At 39.6% G+C, this 23858-nt stretch overlaps 1 protein-coding gene across 4 annotated transcripts in view; it reads right to left on the bottom strand.

The window, feature by feature from the left end:
- Positions 1-23858, bottom strand: part of Dync2h1 (dynein cytoplasmic 2 heavy chain 1) — a 230942-nt gene that overhangs the window by 117090 nt on the left and 89994 nt on the right. For all 4 annotated transcript variants that reach the window (XM_028890970.2, XM_037207771.1, XM_037207772.1 and 1 more), the window contains exons 54-59: positions 21605-21759; positions 15514-15651; positions 14378-14491; positions 12420-12580; positions 8248-8371; positions 7521-7642 (exon numbers count right to left, since the gene is read on the bottom strand). In XM_028890970.2, the coding sequence (XP_028746803.1) occupies positions 7521-7642; positions 8248-8371; positions 12420-12580; positions 14378-14491; positions 15514-15651; positions 21605-21759 (814 nt within the window). The remainder of the gene's footprint in view (positions 1-7520; positions 7643-8247; positions 8372-12419; positions 12581-14377; positions 14492-15513; positions 15652-21604; positions 21760-23858) is intronic.

The following is a 23858-nucleotide window of genomic DNA, read 5'->3' as shown; positions in this document are numbered from 1 at the left end:
TCCACTATTGATATAAATGCTAATAAACTGACTAATTTGTTCAATATCCTAGATGGGGACAGGGACTTAAATAGTTCAAGAGAATTAACAGCTGAAGCTGAGAGAAAAATGGCTTTGGTGGAAAAGAAACTGCAGAAGGCACATGTGGATTGTGTGGATCCAGAGCTTAAATGCATTCTGGTTATATTACCCTCTATGCAATCCCCTACATGGATTTTGATGCAGAGGGAAGATACTATATTAAAGTGGATATTTCTACCACATAAACAGAGTAAGAAATTAAAGACATATGTGGAAAAAGATTTTTGATTTGATTTTAAAAGGAAAATTAAGACTTCATCAATTGACAAGAATGGACCCAACAGAAATTGTAGTACCTTTAACTAAGGAGGAAATTTCCTCTTTATGGAAAGATAATAAATATTGGCAAAGAGCTTGCAGTAATTTTGGGGGGAGAGATTAACAGCAGCTACCCCAAAAGCAAGAGAATTAAATTCATAAAAAGAACTAGTTGGGTCCTTCCTCACAATGTACAAAGAACACCGCTTTCTGGAGTCCCTATGTTCTATATTGATGCAAATATATCAGGAAAGATATAAATCAGGAAATTTAAGTAAAGTGGTTCAAAGCCCTTATGATTCTGTACAGAAGTCAGAATTGTATGTAATTATCATGGTACCAATAGACTTTACAGAACCTCTCAAGCCACGCAGATCTCTGTGAGTTCGAGGCCAGCCTGGGTTATTAAGTGAGTTCCAGGAAAGGTGCAAAGCTACACAGAGAAACCCTCCCTGTCTTGAAAAACAAAAAACAAAAAATACAGAACCTCTCAATATAGTTACTGACTCTCCATATGCAGAAAGAGTTGTTTTACATATTGAAACTGCAAAATTTATTCCTGATAAAACAGAATTAACTTCATTACTTACACAATTACAGGAAACAATCAGGACTAGGAATATCACACACACACACACACACACACACACACACACACACACACACACATCAGATACCATATGGGTCTGCCAGGTCCTCTAGCACAAGATAATGATGAAATTGATCAATTATTAATAGGAAATGTGCTGGAGGCCTAAGAATTTCATTAAAAAAAAAAAACACAATGTCAATTGCAAAGATTTGAAAAAGAACTTTCCAATCAATTGGCCCAAGGAAATCATTTAAAAAAAGGTCCTATTTGTTCCTTCTATATAACCAAACTACCTTACCTACAGAAAGTAAACCTATTCATTTTGCAGAATTTGGACAATTATATTATACACCATATAACAGATACATTTTCAGGATTTCAATGGGCAACTGCTTTGAGTTCTGAAAAGGTTGATTCTGCAATTACACATCTATTAGAAGTCATGGCCATCATGGGTATACCTGTACAAATTAATACTGACAATGTTCCAGCATATGTCTCTAGTAAAATGAAACAGTATTTTGCGTATTATAATATAAAAGCATATTACAGGTATACCACACAATCCTACAGGACAAACAATTGCAGAAAGATCTAATCACACCTTAAAAGAAATGCTTACTAAACAGAAAGGTGGAACTAAGACCCCCAGAGATAGATTGCACAATGCCTTATTTACCCTGAATTTTCTTAATTCTAATGAGAAAGGAACAGCTATGAAGAGACATTGGACAACAGAAAAAACTACTGAGTTAAATCAATCTGTGTTCTTTAAAAATGTGTTGATCTCAGAACAGAAACCAGAATATGTCTTATGTTGAGGAAGGAGTTTAGATTTTATTTCTACAGGTGAAGAAAAGATATGGGTACCATCAAAATTAATAGGAGAAACTTCTTAATAAGAAGAAATGATAGTTCATCCACCAATGTGGCAATTCTACAAGTTGTAAGGAAAACTCACCAAACAAGGGTCAGGACATGGTTCTGTTTTTGTCTTTACAGGAAAACAGAAAAGCCCATTTTCAAGAAGTCAAAAGACCTTGGGACATCTAGACATCTAAAGAAGGGAAAGCTATCCAAAAAAAAAAAAAATTACCAAGCAAAGAAAAATCTGACCTAATGGTACCAATATTTTCATTGGGGTAAAAGCTCACTACCTACACATCAATATCTTTTTACTTCTCAAAAAAGTTGAAGTCCTAATTAAAGCTGGCTTTGGAGTTGGAGTGTGGTTCTCTCCTTCTCTAAATCTATGCATGGTGTTAAAAAAAAATTAAGAGTTTTTGTCTCATATCAGAAGAGTCACCTGGTGTAGGACAGAAGAAAACCAAAAGTCTAGGGACTATTGTCACGATTCTCTTTCTCCCCATACTTATTCCTGACTCTTTAGAACCTTTCCTTATATATATTATGATCTTAAAATTTAAATCACGGCTACTGTTTCTGGGATTGCCATTTCATAATTGTTACTACAGCTAGCACAGTGGAGACCCTGACAGCAAAAGTAGCTACCACAGTTAGTTAATCTTTCATTCTATTGGGCATGATACATTTAATTCAGTAGTTATATACATTTTGATTGGCTTTGAAAGTTATAAATTTATAAACTCAAGTTCCATTTGCTTTTGGGATACCATCTTACAAGGACTCCAATGTACAGTACGGCTCGTCAAGGAAGGGAATGGCTCAGTTGCCTTTAGCCTACTGGCTATGGGTGGGTTAGGACCTCTGTTTGTCTTTTCTGTGTCGAACACACAGACTGCAAGCCCAGTGCCACTTTGAGATCTTTGGCAGCAGTTAACTCTGCAACTCACAACAATTGAGCCTGTATGATAATGAGTATTCAGAGATGGGTAATATGGGGGGAGCACTCACCAACCTAAGACAGAGTGCCTGTGTGGTCTGGGCAGGTGTCTCCATGACAGGTAAGGTGACCTGCTGACATCCCACGCAACCTAAGTCAGAAGCTCATTTTTTAGTAAAAAGGGGGACCTGTAGGGCCTGGCCCCCCCATTTTGGGTAACTGTTGCCTTGCTTGCTGACCTTGACCTTGATATCCTCCCTATGCTAATTCCCTGCCAGTTTCCACCCTACTGAATACTTAAGGGAAGTTCCTTGTCTGTATATCCTTGTCTGTGTAACAGCTTAGATGCAAGATTGTAAAACAATGGTAGTGAACTTCTGCCCTCTGGGTTCTCCCATTGTGCAGTAAGCCTGTATTTAAGACCTCCTCCCTCCTTCAACAAATGGCATTTGGCATTAAAAAAAATTTAAACTTTCTATCTTGATATTAATAATGTTTAAGTTTTCCACAGTGAACAATAAGTTTTCCTAATCACAATCACAGAAATCCCCAGAAGGAAGATGGGAACCCTCAATGATTCTACTTGGTTCATAATGATGCCACTGAGCCAATAAACACCACACTTAAGATCGGCTTTAGACTGCAAACTGCTCAGGACAGTTCCAAGGTGGTCAGCTGGGATGGTCCACTACATTACCCCTCTATCCAGAACTTCAGATAAGCTTTACCCATTACTCTGAGACTGGATACAAATGTTACAGCTAGTCCTCATGAGACTTAACCATTGCTCTAGTTTTGTACAGGATCCCACAGAGATACCATCAACTCTCCCACCCCACCCCACCCCCACAGACAGGAAGCAGTTCTGAGGAAACAATATCCCCTCTCCCAACAGGTTTTTGCTTTCTCAGCATTAAGGACAATTGTCATCTGTTAGGAGTTGGTTATAAGCAGTTATAGGGTTGGAGGTGGAACAATAAAGTTACACTCAGGAATCTCATTCAGAATTTAAAAAAAGGGGGATAGGCAGGATAAGAAATAAAGTAAATTACTGTATCCACTTGTAAATTAATTTAGCAATTAACAGCTTTGGATAATTTGCATTGGTATGAATTCTTGTATATTGATACAACAAATGTAAAATTATTTTTCCCTTCCTGTTTAAGATAATTTATATATTGATACAAATTCAAAAATATATTTGTCATATTGTACATATGTTCCTACTTCTTTTTAAAGTGTATTTTTATATTGACACAAATGTAAAATTATAATTGTCATACTACATGTTTGTTCTACCTCTGTTTAGGATATTTTGTATATTGATACAAATTAAGAATATTGTTGTCATACTGCACTATACATTTCAACCTCTGATTAAGATGTATTTGAATATATTGTCACAAATTTGAGGTCACTGTCCTTATACTGTACATCTGCCTACAGAATGTTTATTTTTATAATGTGAAGCTTTAGTCTTTAAGCTATATAGGTTGATAAGAACTACAGGTTAATAGTCACCCATGCTTATCATACTTATAGTCATGTTAGTTAGGTTTTCTAGAAATATTTGTCAGATGGATAGGTAATCTTCAAACACTTCATAGACCTAGAGAATATGGCATTTAAATGTTTTAATAACTTAGAATTCTGTTGATGTGAGACACGATTGCTCCTGGCAGCACCAATCTACTCCTGAAAGGATAATGGGCATTGAAGACACTCCATATGGAGTTATCTTCTTGGCAAAAATGGTCTTTTGGGCAAAGAACTGCCCTTGTCTTTGCTGCTGACAGTAAGCACGCTGTCCAATCAGGATGAGCAGGACATAAGGAAAAGTGACTGCTGAACCTTGCCAAGCCAGGGTAAGACAGTCTTTCAAATTTTCTTGCTTCTGAAAATGGTCTGTCAGATATTCCAGGCCTATAGCCAATAGTGGATGCCCCAACATTGCAGACAAACATTGGGTGACTGTCCAGGTACCAGCTGTTTCTGTTATTTCTTGCATTCATCAGAAATTGCTTGCTTGCACTTCCTGCTTACTTAGGTAATATCATTTTCCTTCTCGTGTCTTTGATGGAATTGAAGACTAGATAGCCATAGTTACAATATTTTAGATAAGAGCACATCAGGCACAACATTTAGATCCTTCAAGATAGGACAGCTATTAGAGTAATTTCTGTAATTTGCCAATTATCCTTGGTCTGGACATTTAGTATATGTTTCTTGCTTGATGTTGTTCTTGTTGGTTGTAGTTCCACTTTTGTTTATTTTATAACCCTTTCTTTCTCCTGGACAATACTTGATAATTGCTCTTAATGTATATAGTTCTATATTAGATTCAGAACCTTTTATTTAGAGAAAAAGGGGAGTGCTGTGGGAATTCATTCTATTCAACCAATGACCTTTATTTTGGACTATCCGGCCCAATGGGTCAGATGTGACTTTATGGGTATGTGACTGGTTAAAACTGAAAAGTGGGTGAGCTTGCACTCTCTTGGGTGGTCAGTGACCACACAGTGGGTTCCCATCACTCTTGGGCTGAACGGAGGAGGACAGCAGCTGGATAAGCAGTGGTTTATTTCACTCGGTATCCGTGAGTGTATTATCCCCATTTAATGCCTTCATAAATTCCTGAGATCCTTTAACAGACTCTCATTATTTGTGTAACACCACATTAGCTCCAGAACTGTAGCAACAGACTAGTAGAGAATTGTGATCATGAAAATGAAGGTATTCATTCCACCATCCTTCCAACTAGAGCAGCTTCTCTTTGTAGAAGCCTGACAGAGCCTCTGGTTTGTCCTGGTGTGTGCCACATGCAATGGGTAGGGAGATCATTTATTCTTCTAAACATGACAGGAAAGGGAAAGCAGAGGTGGAGAGCATCTCCTGGGTCTTCAAGGATTTCCTTGTCCTTAAGAAGCACAACTTAAAAACTTAAAAAATAACAATTTTAAACCATCATCCTGTCTTGAAGTTAGAATTGAAATCTGCCTGTGAAATGGGCAGTTCATTTGCAAATAAATTGAAAGTACTGAAAACAGAAGGAAGAGCTTCCTGGAAAAACATAACAACCCCAGAAGCAAACTCCTTTGGTACTTGTTGGCTGAAGCATGCTGCATGTTCCCGAGTGATGGTTTCACAGATCTTCAGCCCAATACGCCCCAATGTATAGTGACAGGTACTGAGGGAACAACTGAAGGAATAATAAACATCTCCAGAACTAACAGGTGCACTGGCTATATTCCACCAAAACTGTAAAAACTTACAATCCAGAAACAGGGTCCTAAAAACTTCCAAAGAGAAAAAATACAGCTTAACATACAAAGCATGAGGAAACAAACAGCCTTGCTTTTTAAAGAGCAAAGCTGCACTCTGGAAGCCAGCAGAAACGGAGTTCTACTCTGGAAATGGGCTTCTGCACCAACCAGTGGGGTTGAACTTCAGTGTGCACTGAAATTGCCTGAAGGTTCAGTTCAAACAGACTACAAGGCTTCCCTGCCACAAGCATACCTCACTCTGCACCTGGAAGGAGTGAGAAGATCTGCACATTTAACAGAAACCAAGGTGATGCTGAAGCTCTGCCACAGACCACACAAAGGAATGAGCCCATAAAAATCACTACATACAAGCCACTCCAATACTGAACACATAGGATAAAAGAATAAACATGTGAAGAACTCAAAATATTTGCCTCATGAATGTTTTCATAGGAAACAACTAAAAAATATATTCTAGGAAAACAAGGAACTAAAAAAGAATTCATAATAAAATAAAAAATGATGGAACAAACAGAAGAGACAGAGGAACTTCCCAGAACAATGAAGAGAGTAAGTTCTGAGATACCAGCTTTAGGCAGGACTCTAGAGGGCTAACTCAAGAAGAAGAAAAACACTAAGGAAAAATAACACCATGAGATCAATGAATATGCTTCCAGGTTTGTGTTGACACATGGCAGATAAACATGTGAGCAGAAAGGGGGATCCATTTCCAAAGTGAGGGTGAACTGGAGCAGCTCACAGAGAGAGGGGTATATAGCACAGCTCTGGGGCTTCTGCTTACAAATTCCAAGATCTGGGGTTCAATCTCCAGTAAGTAAAAAAAGGGGGAACAAGAAAAAATTGTGCAAGAAAATAAACTCATAAAATACATGTCTCAACTAAGAAAAGGTTTTCACTATCAAAATAATAAAAAACAAAATTATTTAATACAAAATTTTCATATAATTAATATTGAAAAATTTAGGTAAAGATTTTTCTCCAGAATGTGTTTATAGGTAATGTCAAAAGTTAACGACACATTCAACAAACCTCTTGGTCTGCATTTAGAATTAAAAACAATAGTAAACTGTATCTCCAATCTCCAAAGTTAAGTAGGTGAGTATTCTTCCTACCTGCTCAAATGCTGTTCGGGGAAATATTATCTTAAATATTCCCTAGAACTTCAATGTCAAAGTAACATCACACAAGCTCTACATGTTCAGTCACTCTTTTCCTGCTTTCCCTCTTCTGAAGAAACTCCCGCCTGTTCACACTCTACCAGCAACATGGACACAGAAACCAGGGGCTTCTGTTGCCCATCCTCAAGATGGCTGCTGTCTGGATCTGTTCACCGCTTACCTTGGGGTTTCACTCACCCATCTGAAAGCTTACTTTATCAGCTGCCATTTTAAAGTAGAGGCAAAACCAACACCCCAAACCAAAATGAATACAAACAATATAATACATGCATCAAGCTGAAGATCAACGTGCAGCCAGACATTCTGCACTCTGTTTTACTTACGACTCTAATCCTGACTGCTCTGTCTCCAGAGGCTGGATCCGTTCCAAGACATGGGAGTACTGTACATTGGCCTTCACCCAAGCAGCCAAAGGCGCAGCTGCGGTGCTGGCACGCTTAGCATTCTGAAAAAGTCATCACAAGTTACCCCGTGCCCAACTTAACATCAGACAAACGTAACGTTGATGTCGACGTTTGGTCTAAGCATGCACCGAAAGAGATGTTTTTATGAACTCCCCTTGCAGTTTAAAGTCCATCTCTTTTAAGCACATCTGATCATTTAGCATGCACATGCATCAACATGGCTGCTCTGTCTCCTTTATAGAGAGTGCACAAGTCACTTTGCCTTCCACATGTGACACGCATTTCTTAAATGAGAGCAATTTTGAGAGCATTGTTACTGGTGTCAAACGAGAGCTAACATTGAAAGAATGTAAAAAGTATCAGAATCACTGAAGTTAAACCTTACTGAAATTTGATACAAGTATGAGGAAACAGATGCCCATTACTGCAGAAGCACCCAGCAAAGGAGAAAGAACACTGGGAAGGATGTGGGGAAGGAGGAAGGAAAAAGGATGAGCTGAGGGAAACTCCAGGTTCAAAGTCCATGGAGGACAGCAAACCTGAAACTCTGTTCTGCTTTAATTTTAGTTTTTAGACCATCTAGACAATGGTAACACAGAGTATCCCACAGTAAAAAGCCAGTCACATAGCATAAAAAACAAACTACCTTTGGATCGAAAGAGGCTTTGTTTTTGAAGAGAAGCTCCTCCACACTCTCTCGTATCTCCTTTGGGATGTTCCGTGCATCAAAAGTTGCAATGTCTTCTCTCACACCCCTCTTTGCAAGGAAGCTAGGAAAAAGGCACAATACTTCAAATATGGCAAACTAAAAATTGTCCTTTCTAAATAAATGTGATGTGTACAGTACTAACACCCAATTAATTAACAATAATAGGATATGAAGATTTAACATAGAGCTAATGACTATCATGTGTTAATAAACAAGAAACCCAAGCTTTGAGAGTGTGAAGCGGTCTATCCACCATTCCATGAATAAACCGGAGCAAGAAATGGAGTGTGAGAATCACACTATCCAGTGTCTATTCTCCCTGCATGTCAACCATTACATACTCCCATGCCCTAGAGTCATCAAGGAACTTTCTAAAGTACCCCCCACCCTAATCTCTATCTCCAGAAGTAAAAATGACTCCTTATCATCAGTGTGGATCTCAACAGCACAAACTCCAGCACCAATGTTCTGGGGAAAACTTGAAGCTAAGTGGCCCCATGTCTTGTTACTTCTCAGCCCTTCTAGGTTCTGTCTGGATCATTCTAACTCCTCACTCCTCCCTGAGTCTCTCCCTTACCTTCCTCTCTTCACTATCCTGTTTTCTCTCTTCCCTCTCTCTCTCCAAACCATCTCCAAAGTACAAGACTCAGAACAGTGATCACATTGTCTTCATTAGTAACTGTAGTGAAATCATGACGCTCTTCTTTGTAAGGTTTAAATAAATTATTAAACGTAATAGCCATTCTTAAAAATTCTTGGGCATTCCTCTCTCTCTCAGTTAACTTTGAATAATCACTTGCAGAGAGAAGATATTTAGATTTTGAGATGATCACACATATCTTGAAATTTCAGGGTAACCTTGTACTATATATTTAGATAACAGTTTAAGAAATAATAAAGGAAATATTCAGAATGATCCATGAGAAGTCTGATAGGCAGTCATGATGTTAACCACAGGAAGGAGACTAATGCAAGACAAGGTGCCAGAGTACAGCCGTAACTGCCACAGTTGCAGAACAGGAGGCAACATGATTGCAGCAGAAGCAGTCACTCTGCTTAGGGAGTGTGTTAGGAACATCTGCTGCCATCTGCTGCTCAGGAAGTCTGAAAGCAGAGACCCAACTGGGTGGATCTAAGTACTGTCCTAGAGACAACCTTCTAATGGAAAAGAGACAATAGTCAGTACTGGGGATAATTCAGGGTTAGTGGGCACCTGGGTTGGCTCTGTGGATGAAGAAAACAGATGGCACTTGGGAAAGAACTTGTCTACTTTTCATACCAAGTTCAATTTCGACTGTGAGACATGCCATCACAGTGGGCATGTCTCTCACTGTGGGTGCCCTCTGATGGGCGAACCTCACTGTTAGATGCCATCACATTTGGACACGCTCACAGTGGGCTACCCTCACTGTAGGGATGCTATCACAGTGGACTGTCCTTATGGTGGGACATCCTCATGGTGGGATGACTTTGCAGTAGGATGCTATCATAGTGGGAATACCTACTTCCTGAGGAAACATAAAGGAAAATATGCCTTAGAGATTTAGACAATGTAAGGTTAATGCTGATTATGATCTCAACAGGGTCTAGAATCACCTAGGAGATAGCCTTTGCTTTGTCAGGGTTCTCTAGATTAGGCTAGCCTCTAGCATTGCTTTGCCAGGGTTCTCTAGATTAGGCTAGCCTCTAGCATTGCTTTGTCAGGGTTCTCTAGATTAGGCTAGCCTCTAGCATTACTTTTCTGAATGGAAAGAACCACGTGGACTAGGATCCTGGACTGTATGAAAAGGAGAAAACAAGCTGACCTCTAACATTTATCTCCCTCTGCTTCCTGACACTGGATCAAATGTGAGCAGCTGCATAAAGCTCCTGAAGCCTTGCACATCACCATGATGGGTGGTATCCTTGCACTACATAAGCCCTTTATCTCTTAAGTGACTTTTAACAGAGTATTTTATCACAGCTACTGGAGAGTAGCTGGGACAGAAACCTAACATGGAGTGTTAAGCACAGGATGGACATGTGAACACCATGCTCTTCAAAAATAAGGATATGAAACTACTTACTAATAAATATTGGGATACATGTGACCACATAACACTGTCAGAAAAATACATCTCTTTCTTAACAGATGAAGTCCTGGGAAAGAGATATCCTGACTCAGGGAATAAAGCCCCAGAAGATCATACCAAGTTTGGATTTTAGATAAGGTGAAGTCAAATCTAACAAGGATCCTTAGCTTTAAGACCATGAAATATAGAGCCAGACAGACCACAACTTAAAATTTTCTAGCAGTGATTAGAGATGAATTATTTAACTTGCTCAAATTGAATTTCTTTAAAAAAAAATGGGATGAAAACATTCACTATGTATGTATGGGATATAAACATAGCCATTATTGTTTGTCAAACATGGAAAGATGAGCACAAACATTGACAATAAGAGTGGAATTGTTGGGAACACTCTTAATAATGTGGCACAGAGCCTCTGGAAAAGTTTGTGGGAGAAATTTAGATGTTTGTTGATATGGGATAGGGAAGCTTGAGGATGCTGGGAGGAGCTTAGAAGACGGGAAGGAATACTGATAGATAGATGGCTCATGAGACTAAATAGTAATAACAGCCAGGATCCTGAGGTGCTGTGTAGGGTATATTAAAAGTTCACAGTTTAGTCAATATGGCAGACACAATTTCAAGATGTCCCAGAATTTAGGTCATCATGGACTGCTTTTTTTGGGTTTAAGGAGAAAACTATGAGCAAAAAGCAGAGCAAAAAGATTTTAAAATCCTGCAGTTTCTCAAAAAAATAAATAAATAAAACAGAATAAGGCTGGAGCCAATAAATGAATAAATAACAAACAATAATGATTAATTAATAATCTAATAAATTAAAAATCAGCAGTCAGATGAAGGGATTCAGAGTATTAGAAAGTAACAACAAACCAAACAGCACATTGCCCTGGAACAAGGCATATAAAGTTTGGTAGGATCTCAAGTATCAAGCGACCCAAGACTGTAAAGGCTTGATCCCATCTCAAAGATTCTGTTATGAGCAGAGAGCTCTGTAGTACCCCGCTATCACAAAGCTCCCTGTGACAAGTGTTTCCCTGAGATCAGTCACTGAGGCATTCAGAGGGAGCAGCAGACATCATCTGAGCAGGCCGAGCTAATGTAAGGTAGTGGAAACCTGGCATTGTCCAAGTGATTGCAGTGTTTGAAGGAATCCAGCATGCAAGAATTATGGGATAATGAGATTTCAAAGAAAGTGTTGGAAGCCATGGAATGTATGGCAGGCCCTGAGAGGGTAATGAGTGAAATTAAAGATAAAGTAGAGAACTAAGGAAGTCAGAAGTAGCAGAAACATGGAAATATGCAGACAAAAAGTCATCCTAAGAAAGAGGCCATGTAGGCTGAATGTAGCACAGGGCTGTCCAAATCCTCTGTAAAACTACATGTCCCAGATGCTGGCCATGGAGCTAGAGACTTTAATGTTCACCATATTGGCTTGCAAACTTGCTTTGGCCATAATTCCTTCCTTGTAGAATGCTTATACTGTGTCACTATTTGTTCAAAGTATACAGCATGCTTTTTAATTCTATAGGGGCTAATAGAGGCTAACAGGGGCTAAGAAGACACTGGACTTCTGAGCAATGCTGGAACCACAAGGACTGGGGTCTCATGTACATGGGCAGAATGTACTTGTGATGAAATGCCTTTCAGGGATCAAGGGGGTAGAATGTTATGGTTTAAAGAGATGTGTCTGGGTGCCAAACTGACAAAAGGTGCTGAAACTTGAGATAGTTAATCTTGATTATCAGTTAGAAAGGACCGAGAAGTGACTGGGGGATTAGTAAAGCACAGCCCTGACACCTCTCCAGAGGTGGCCCTGTGCAGCACAATCCCACAGGCTGGAGCATCAGATAGACTAAAAGGACACACCAGCTATAGCAACTATTCTATTTGCTGACTGGCTCTGGTGAGGTGAATTGGTCCACCCCTCCCTGCCATGATAAATACCTCTATAACTGTGATCCAAAACTATATGCATTGCAGGCAGGTAGAGTTCACTAGTGGGAAAAAAAACACTCTGTAAAAATTTTAAAAACTTACCTTTTCATGCTTACCCACGATGTATCAAAGATACCCATTAACCTCAAAACTCCTTCAAGAATGTCTCGGATTACATCCGGAGGCATCCGCAATGAGCGAATTTCTGAGAGAGATTCTGGCCTAATGTTTCCAACGGCTAGCTTAGCTTCATTGACTAGAGGCTAAAAGACAAACACATCAGGAACTGTCAATGGATGTCCTTTTCTCTCTCTCTCTCTCTCTCTCTCTCTCTCTCTCTCTCTCTCTCTCTCTCTCTCTCTCTCTCTCTGTCTCTCTCATTTTTCAAGACAGGGTTTCTCTGTGTAGATTTGGTGACTTTTCTGGAACTCACTCTGTAGACAAGGCTGGCCTTGAACTCACAGAGGTCCAACTGCCTCTCTGCCTCCTGAGTACTGAGAATAAAGGTGTGCGCCACCACTGCCTGCCAATGTATGTACTTTTAAAAATCAGTAACTATAACAGACTATGAGGGGTCCAGTACCTCAACAGCCCGCTCCCAGGGGCCGGGAAGAATCTACAACCAGCTGAATAGCTAATCTTTGATGATGATAAATGAATCTATGGACACGAAATCCTTAGTCCATATACTTTATTCTTCTGAGTCAGCTCGCTCGCTCTCTTTCCAGCTTCTTTTCTGTCCCCATGATAGTTCCCCTGTCCCTTCTCTTCTTGTCCTCTCTTAGTCCTAGTAATAACTAAGCTCTTATGCTCTCGGCTTCATCCTCGTACTCAGATCCTCCATCTTTCATCTTTCCTTCCTCTCCTATTCTCCTGAACTGATTCAAAATCACCTACCATCTGCCAAAACTCTTCTTGCTGCTCTCTCCTTGGGCCATGCTATTCTAACCCTCCTGCTTTCTGCTCAGGCTCAGCTATTCTAGCCTCTCCCCCAGAGTCAGGAGTTCTGCTCCAGTCTTCATTTGTACCTGGTTATGTGCAAAAAAAACCCTTTTGGCCGGGAGGTGGTGGTGCACGCCTTTAATCCCAGCACTCGGGAGGCAGAGGCAGGCAGATCTCTGTGAGTTCGAGGCCAGCCTGGGCTACCAAGTGAGTTCTAGGAAAGGCACAAAGCTACACAGAGAAACCCTGTCTCAAAAAACCAAAAAAAAAAAAAAAAAAAAAAACCTTTTGTTCTGAGTCAATAGCTGGCAATACCACTAGGTGTCAAGGAAAGGGATGGTCTGAGTTTCATTTGCACAAGAAACAAAGCTATGCATCTACATACCCACCTGTCTCCTAGGCGCAGGAGACAGGCATTGTCTCTGTAGGGTTGTTACCTAGTACAGATCAGCAGTAGGTCTGAGAAGCTTACACTGTTTGCTGTTATGGCCTAGGAGTTAAGGGTGCACAAGGAATTGATGTAGGAAACAGATGATATATTTAAAGTCAAATAACATCAAATATTCCTTGATATTTGACTTCTTCTAGAAGGATTCCTAGATCGTTTTAGGTATAGCTTTAGCATATACAGCTGAATCTCTATTACGTGTTGTTGCGCCCTGCAGCAAGTAATATTTTATATACATCATGTAATACACACTGGAATTTTAGTCAAATGACTATAGTTACTAATGGCCTTCCTGGTTTAAACACACAAAAGAAAAGAATGCTCACAGTTTTCAACTAAAACATCTTGTCACTTTGATTGCATCATTCAAATTTAGCAAATCGAAGCTGTTTTGAGATACTTTTCCATTTTCCAGAGGTATTCGTACTATAGGAAAAGCCTGGTCACTTAGTCAAGTCTGCAGAAAGAGACTTAACAAACAGCCTGTCATGATTCCTCCCTGGCAGGCTCTTCTGCTCGCTGTATGTCCATGTCTAAGGGCATAGACCACACTGACAAGAGTGCTTTGAAATAAACTGAGCCACAATAGCATTTAAGCTCAAATAAATGGTAGGCGAATATATGAAAGGATAATATTCACATTTAATTAGAACATATGTTTTCAACTTACTTGTACTTCTTTTAATTCATCATCAATTTTACTTTTTCTTTCTTCAATTTTAACAACTTCTTCTGCTATTTTATGTTTTAGTCTTTCAAGTTCTGTCTTTTGCTCACTAGCATCCTGCAGGAATAGTTAAACGACATTACAATCACTTATAATGCACTCCATATTTAAAAGCACAACAACAAAAACAATCTTTTTAAAAATACTGTTTCCTAATTTTTTATGTTAATTTTTGGTCAGTATCATGGTGAAGGCATTTTCTCAGTTGAGGGGCCTCTTCCCAGGTAAGTCCAGCTTGTGTCAAGCTGACAAAAACAAACAAAACAACCAGGACAATTAAAAGTATATTTGAGAAATAGATAAAACAGAATGATAGCACAGAGATCTATTATGATTTATAAGTTGTCTTCAAAAATTAGCTCTATTTTACCACCATCAACAAAACAGAAATACAGAATAGGAAAATCATGAGTTCACTTGCAAGCCTGCCTTACTCTGCAAATGTAAAACCAGGCAGAAAGGGCCTATTTCATGGATAGCTAGGCAGTTAGCTCCAAAGAGCGATTCAGCTGCAGTGCACAGAGGGGATGACCAGCTCCACTGCCTCTGGTGCTGGAGGTGAAGAGACACACGGACAAAGCTCGCAGAGCACAGGCAACAGGCCACCCGAGCAGAGAGAGAACTCACAAAGTTCCCTTGGAATAAGCTCAACAGAAGAAGGGTGATACTTAGAAAATATAATTACAATTGAATATACTATCAAAGTCTAAATATGATTTTTAAAAGATATTTTATGAATCTTGAAAGTACTAAAAGGGGGAAATGTCAAAGTCTGAAGGAGACAGTAAACTAAAGGATACTTATTTGGCAAGAAGAACGTAGACACTATCAGATGCACACAGATCTACACTGATTTAATGCAAGAATAGCTAATATATATGAGCAGGAGGCACCTGAAGGCTTGGCACCACCAGTATGAACATAAGAAAAATGACACACATATCCTCTAAAGCCAGTGTGAGCCAATATGAAAAGTTCTTTTCATCGAAGTGAAACTCTTATTTTCACACTGATGGCCAAGCAGCTGCAGATGCTCTTCACTTATTTATCTGCTGGCACCTGACCCTCCCAAGCACTACCTGCATGGACACGGTGATCTCCTGAAGGGCAGCATCAGCTTCATCCTGCTTTATTCGAAGCAATACGCTCTGCTCACCGGCCTTTCTGTTCAGCTCATCCACGAGAGCTTTGGCTTCATTTAGTTTTGACACACCAGCCTAAATCAAAACAGCATTGATTGGAGATAAATATATATAAAGGAATTCTATATACACACAGGAAAGCCCTTCATGAAACAATCAAACAAATAGAGAAGGGGACCATTTTTTTTCTTATTGCTAATTAGAATGTTTTATTAAGTGTCATATCTATTAAGGTACAAGAAAATACTTGGCAGAGATTTAAGGAAAAACATACTTTAAATTGGTGATTCTCAACCTGTGGGCTGCAACCCCCTTGGTGGTCACATATCAGATATTTACATTATTATTCATAACAAAATTTTGTGGTTGGGAGTCACCACAACATGAGGAACTGTATTAAGGGGTCAAAGTGTTACGAAGGCTGAGAACCACTGCTTTAAGCACAACAGTGATGCTGAACAGAACACCATACTATTCAATAATCTAATTAGTGGGCTGCATCTTCATTCTTCATTGTATGTGACAGAAGGAAAAAGAAGATTCAGCGAACCAGTCTGTAACCAGATGAGTCTTTCTCATAGCAGGCTCAGCCTAGTTGACCTCACACACAGTGCTGGTGGGCATCATAAAGTATGCTCTGCTCTCTGGGTGGGCATTTGACCTGACATGGCCATATGGTCCCCTATCCTACTCCTCCATCACTAATGGAAGGAATGGTTATAGAAATAAATTCCTTCTCTTCTGTTAAGTAAGCTAGGTTTCTGACCCCTATCAGATGTAGAGACAGTCAAAAAGAAAGGAGAATTTAAACAATATTCACTGAGCACCTAAATGGAATATAGGTATCACACAGAATTTTATCACATTTATACATACATACATACATACACACACACATATATATGTATGTATGTATGTATGTATACATACATACACACACACACACACACACACACACACACACACTTACATATAACTGACTCAATGAAGGAATAATTCTGAAAATTTAAATAATTTACCCAAAGCATCCTTAAGAACTAAGTCAGGAAATCAACCCTCCCCAAAATCATACTTAGTTACGGGCTTCACATCCTCTTAGTTCTCCACCATAACTAAGACACTACTGTGGAAGATATCACACACTTTGGTTACAGGATAGTGAGACATCAATCTTGAACTGACTCTGTCCTGCTGGCTTTAATGTTGCAGGAAGATGCTATGCAATCTGCTTGGGGGAGAAAAGACATCAATGGTCTTATTCAGCACTGGACCCTAGATGCCACACAACTGACCTGTCAGGTGAGATGTACTCACTGGTGCAATAGAGCAGGATTGAATTTGAGAACTACTCCACAGGATCAAATTCACAACAGGCACTGTAACCATAGTCAAACACATGGCCAAGGAAGTCATGGGGCCCAGGGGAGAGCCTAGTGATGTTGTTTTCCTACCAAAGGTCATGTTGTCAAATTCTCTTCTTGTGTTTGTGGAGTAAAAAGGGCCAAGGAAAAGCACCCTGACCCCGACTTGACCTTAAGACCAGGGCCAAGGAAAAACACCCTGACCCTGACTTGATCCCAAGACCACGGCTTGAAATCCCACCAATCCCTGAGTTTGCCCTAGAGTTATGCTGCAAAATCCAACCAATCCCTGAAGTTACCCCAGAATCAAGCTACAAAAACACACCAATGCCAAGCCACCCTGCAAAAGCTCCAGGCCCCACACAGCAAGAAGCCCTAGATAAGCTCTGTCCTCTCTCTGCTCAGGTTGCTTCAGCCTCTCACCATAGAAGCAACCACTCTCCTGGATTTTTCCTCCCCAGGAAACCTCTTGAGTGATGTCTGCTGTGAGGCGGACACTTTCACAGGAGCAGAGTCCAGCTGCAGCACAGCTTGGCACTCCCTGGGGAAACCTTTCCCTGGAGCAGAGCTGAAACACTTCTGCCAGAGCAGAGCTGCACCGCTTATGGTGGTTTTGTGCTATTCTCTGGCTCCCTACTGCCAGGATACCTTTCCATCCAAGCTCCAATGCTTACAGTGTTGGTGCCCATCTTGGTCAGAGAAGCTTCTTGTGGCAGGCACTAGGTAATGGTTAATGCAGATACTCATTACATTTCAAAGTGCAGAAAGAAAGAAACTGTCAGTGTTCAGCCATAGGTGGATGGCTATACCAAGCCCTGCTCTAAGACTCTGAACCCAAAGGAAAAGGGGAAGGAAAGAAAGCAAGGACCAGAGGCTGGGGAGGAGTGCCATGAAATGCTCTCCTCCGAGATGACACTACTATTGCACATGTGAAATCAGAGCAGCTCTGGTTACCTGACCAAGATTTGTACAAAATAAACTCAGTTAAAAATTCCAGCATGATAGGGGAGAGCACCCTAAAGAATTCATCTCCTTATTGAAGAGCTAATTGATGGCTGCAGGCAGTCACTCTCTTTGAGAATGTGGACACTGGTATGTATACATAGGCATGCACCAAATGAACTCAATGGGTTAATTAAGAAAGAAAAGAAATCTTAAAGGAAAATTTACACAATTGGATCTTAAATTAAGTTAAATCCTACTATATTATCCTACCAGGGAGAAGATAGAACTTTGGAAAAGAAAACACTTTTTTTTAGAAAATAAAATACTCGTAGAAGCTGGCATTTTGGTGTGTGGATGGTAGGGTGCATACAGTGCTGCGGACTGAGCCCAATATCATGTATATGAGAGGCAATGCTCTACCCCAGAAGCTAGCATTTTAAAACTACTAGTTTCCTAAGTTGAAGCTATAGTTAGAATAAAACACAAAGAAAACTCTTCAGAAAGTGAAGTTGCTATGGAATATTCCATGAAGATATGTCACTCGAATTGGTTTAACAAAAATCTGAATGGCCAATAGCTGGGCAGGATTTTCGGAGCTGAGAGAATGCTGGGAAGAAGAAAAGTGCAGTCACTAGGCGAGGCTGGGGAAGCAGGTCATGTAGGAGATGAGGTAACAAGCCACGAGCCACGTGGCAGCACATAAATTAATAGACATGGATTAATTTAAATTATAAGAGCTAGTAAGAAACAAGCTTAAGCAGTCAGCTGAGCTTTCATAATTAATAAGAAGTCTCCATATGATCATTTGGGAGCTGGCTGGTGGAACAAAGAAAGACTCACTACAAATGGCATCCAATGTGGTAGCAAATATTTCCACATAGGACCTAAGAATGCTTTAAAAAAGTTCCAAACACACAAAAACAGAGCCAAACATAGCTTTCTAGAACCACAGTCTCTCATATGGGCTGTGGTACAGAGACGAGTCTCCCAGCCACTGCATGCAGACTTGAGCCACCAGTGTGCCATGAGCTAAGCTGTGCTGACATGTCTCATTGTTGTTTAAGATTTTGCTCATGCAGACAAAAAAGATTACAAATATGTAGTAAAGCAGGTTCAGATGGAAAAACCCTCTAAACAGGTTACAGTGTGTTTAACAATGTACAGAGGCTTAAGGGGAAAAAAAAGGATATAGACAGTCATATAAATAAATAAATAAATAAATAAATAAATAAATAAATAAATAAATAAGCCCCTCAGAGTGCCTCTGTTACAGTTTCTTCAGAGTTCTGCGTCCAGAACAGCTTCAAGGCTGCTGGCTGAGATGGTCCAGTCTCACAGACTATTTTAGGCAGGACTTGACCATTATCCTAATTTTCTCAGGGTCTCCCAAAGATTTCAGCACCCCCAAACAACAGGAAGCATTCTAGATAACACAACAATGATATTCCCAAGAAGTGAGGTGGGTGCTTTTTGGTCATTCAATGGGCTATGGATGTTTGTCATCATTTAGGGGGATTGGTTACAAATTGTTACTGATCATGGTCACAGAGAAACCTAACAAGGGAGATTAGATTCAGGGATTTCTTTTTGAAGGGAAAAGGGGGGATGACATAAAAGGGTGGATTATTGAGTCTACTTTTGAACAACCACTAGTCTCAAATAGTTTACATTGGTATGGATTTTGGTATATTGATACAAATTTAAGGTTCTTTTTATTATACTGCATTATATGTTTCTATTTCTCATTTAAGGTATTGTACCTATACAGCTCATTTATACATGTAATATAAAGTTTTCATCCTTGAAAGCTATTTAGGATAATAAAGAAATACAGGTTGGTAGTTAATCATCTATAACAATCAAACTTATAGTCATGTTTGGTTTATTTTCAATGTCAATTAGAGACATATTTTAAATATATAAATGGTCTTAAACACTACAGAGACCTACAGAATATGGGCGTTTTAGTGTTTTAATAACATAGGGCTTTTCATGACAGTGAGGCATGTCTGCTCCTGGTAGCACCAATCTACTTCATAAAAGGATGATGGGCATCGAAGAACTCCATATGGAGTTTGCTTTCTTTGTGGCAAAAACTAGCCATGTGGGCAAGAAACTGCCCTTGCCTTGACTGCTGACAGTATACTGTCCAAACTGGACAAGCAGAACACAAAAGAAAGTGAACTTTACCAAGAAAGGGTAGGAGAGTCCTTCAAAAATTCCTGCTTCACAGAAAAGTCTGTCAGATATTCTAGACCCATAGGCTGAAACTGGATGTCCCAATGTTAGAGAGGAACCTTGGGGTGACTGTCCAGGAAGCCAGCTGTCTCTGTTGCTTTGGAAGTGGTTTGCACTGCACTTCTTGTGTCCTCGGGTAATATTATATCCTTCTGGAGTCCTTGATGGAGTTGAGGACTAGATAGTTACAGTGTTCCTTAGTTTTGATGGAAGCTAAATTAAGTACAGAGCTTTGGGCTCATCAAGATAGAATAAATAATGGAATATTTTCTCCAAATATGCCAAATACAAATGGATTGGACATTTTAAATGTAATTCTTACCTGATAATTGTTCTTATTACTTCTAGTTTTATTATGTTAGAGTTAAAACCTTTCCTTTTTATTGAGACAAAAAGGGGAATGTTGCAAACTATTCCTTTACACTGTGTGAAGACATGTCACTCGGACTGGTTTAATAAAAAGCTGAATGGCCAACAGCTAGGTAGGATGTTCAGAGCAGAGAGGATGCTGGGAAGAAAGGCAGAGTTGCCATGACAAGTAGAGGAAGCAGGTCATGTAGGAGATGAGATAACAAGCCATGACTCACATGGCAGCACAAAAATTAATAGAAATGGGTTAATTTAAGTTATAAGAGCTAGTTAGAAACAAGCCTAAGCTAAAACTGAGCTTTCCATAATTAGTAAGAAGAATCCGTGTGGTTATTTAGGAGCTGGCTGGCCAGGCAAAGACTCACTACAGAAGCAGTATGAGTAAGGACATTATTTTATAAAATATAATTTTGACCAAAAACATCAGTTTGCTTTTAAAACATAATTTCAGTTTCATGTCAAATACTAATCAATAATATTTACAAAATCACTGTTTACATTTCCTTTGTTTTCTTTCTTTTTTTCTTGTCTCCTGACACAAGATTTACTAATTAGCCCAGGCTAGCTCAAACTCCCAATCCTCCTGCCTCAGCCTCACAAGTACTTTGATTACATGGATCATGCCCAGGTAAATAATGACTTGTCAATTTCTAAAATGCTTTCATGTAAAAAGGACCCTCAGGGGCAGCACTACACCTGTCAAAAACATTAAATGTTATCCCTTAAAGGTCAAATAACTACTAACCTTACTACAATCTAGTGGGAAACACTGTAGGGAAGTATAATTGTTTCTGGAGGGTTTATTATACATTATTTTCTTTTTTTTTTTGGTTTTTCGAGACAGGGTTTCTCTGTGTAGCTTTGCGCCTTTCCTGGGACTCACTTGGTAGCCCAGGCTGGCCTCAAACTCACAGAGATCCGCCTGGCTCTGCCTCCCGAGTGCTGGGATTAAAGGCGTGTGCCACCACCGCCCGGCTACATTATTTTCTTATACTGAATATATGCCACATGCAACATACCATTGTGATCTGCATTATCATTCCCTATAAGCAGTAACACAAGGCATAATAACTGAAAACGAAAAATGAAATATTTAAAGATTACCAATACTATACCTGTAAATGACTTTGTCTTTTCAGTAATTCCTGTTTCTTGCTGCTGCTGATGGCAGAGTACACATGCAGAAAGGTCATGTACCTGCTTGGGGTAGCTCCATATGCTTTACAAGACTCATGGATTAATAAAAATGATTTTAGAAAGTCAGGATCAACTAGAAAAAGATAGGAAGTAAAAGTTATTTATAAGCATGATATGTTAAAAATTACATAAAATAATCTTGCTTATATCTCAGATACTCCACTCTATGCAGTTATAAACACAAGACCTTTCTTAAAAGAATAAAATCATCCATAGCTCCAGTGCTCCTTAGGACCTGAGCTCTATGGTTATAGTGTCTCTATCTTTCCACTGTCATTTATTTCCCCTACACAGTGCTATTGCTGTAAAATGAATCTACTGGTTATTATAACATTATAAATTAATTAAAACTATATTGTGCATATAATCAAAAAGTCAACACAGTAAGAGCTACTTGAAATAGAAAAGAGATTCTAAAATTTACTCATTTGATAGAAGAAAGGGAGAATCCTTTAAAAATCAGAAAGAGTAAGTTCAAACTGAATTCAATGTATCTGTGATCAAGCACACACTTATGTCTCGCTGACCATCTGCATTCCCTTCTGCAGTGAATGAAGCCAACTTCTAGTTACTTCTTAAGCCAGAAGCCAGTGAGACACCCTTGACTCATCCTTTCTTGTATATCACAACCATCACACATTCAAGCTTCGTGGCAACTATTTCCCAATACCCTCCAAGTCCATTCTTTTCTGTCACCTTACTTCTTCCTTGGTTCAGGCCTTGTCTGTCCCATATCACAGAAGTTCACTTCTAAAGTGGTCTAGTTACCTGCCATTTCCCCAAAGTAACCACTTCATAATAACTGGAGAAAAAGTAAGGGTAGGGTAGAGGTGGGGAGACAGACCTAGAGATCCTAGTGTAAAAGGAAATCCTAATCATATTGTTACCAAAATCTTCTACGAGCCCAGGTCACTCACGAAGTAGACTGCAAACACAGTACAGTATGCTAAGCCATTAGTTCTAACCCCACCCACCTTTCCTCTCCACTGAAACTGATATTTCCATCATTTCTTCACAGTTCCAAAGCAATGCCTGTGCTGCTCTTCCATGCTTTCTTCAGACCACACACTCTGACCAGGACGTCTTCCCAGACTGGCTGGTTAGAGCGCTTCTACTTCTTGGCATACTTGCCATACCAGAACTGCACTTTTCAACACACTTTAGATGATCTCTACCACCCCTTTGCTTCTACATCAGAATTTAATGTCTATGCACAGCATGATTCTTGTTTTCACTAGGCTATTAGCTCCTTCAGAAAATAGCCCTTTATCTAGCATAAAACAAGCTTAATTAAACATTTCATGACTAGATGCTTGTTTTAAATAAGTATGACTACAGTATAAAGAATATTACTTATCCAAAATTAATGTGGACTAATACTACAATTGACAAACTATACCATCTTTACTCACAAAATATCACAAAACTTAAATGAAATTATATGATGTCCCTACTGATCAGAGTCAAAATAATATAATCAGGACTTCAACTGACCAGGTCAGACATCATTTTGTCTGTGAGAGGGTAGGGATGAGGCTATAGGAGCGTACGTGCAAGGTCATGTGGGGTGCACATGTATGTGAAAGGGCACGTGCACATGGAGGCCAAGACCAACCTCAAGAATGATCTCAGTCATTAGGCCAGGCTGCCTAGGCAGCAAGTGCAGAGATCCTCCTGCCTCTGCCTTCTTAGCAGGGGGCTACAAGCAAGTGCCACATCAGCATTTATGTGGGTCCTGAATCACACTCATGCATGCATGCAAGCAGTTTACTAAAACATCTCCCCAGCCCCCAGGCAAAATCAATTTTTAATTTCTGACATATACATACTCTTTTGGCTCCTATCTGACACAAATTTAATTTAAAAATGAGAGCTAACGCCGGGCGGTGGTGGCGCACGCCTTTAATCCCAGCACTCGGGAGGCAGAGGCAGGCGGATCTCTGTGAGTTCAATGCCAGCCTGGTCTCCAAAGAGAGTTCCAGGAAAGGCGCAAAGCTACACAGAGAAACCCTGTCTCGAAAAACCAAAAAAAAAAAAAAAAAAATGAAGAGAGCTTCAAATGTTAATATGCACAAGAAATGTTACTGTTAACAATTCACTGTTGTAGAATGTCCCTTTATACTGGGTGAAGATGTGTCACTGTGATTAAAGAGCTGAATGGTCAATAGCTAG

This window comes from Peromyscus leucopus, chromosome 7 (assembly GCF_004664715.2).
Source record: "Peromyscus leucopus breed LL Stock chromosome 7, UCI_PerLeu_2.1, whole genome shotgun sequence".
Classification (NCBI taxonomy): Eukaryota; Metazoa; Chordata; class Mammalia; order Rodentia; family Cricetidae; genus Peromyscus; species Peromyscus leucopus.
This window is presented reverse-complemented; position numbering and strand designations above follow the sequence as displayed.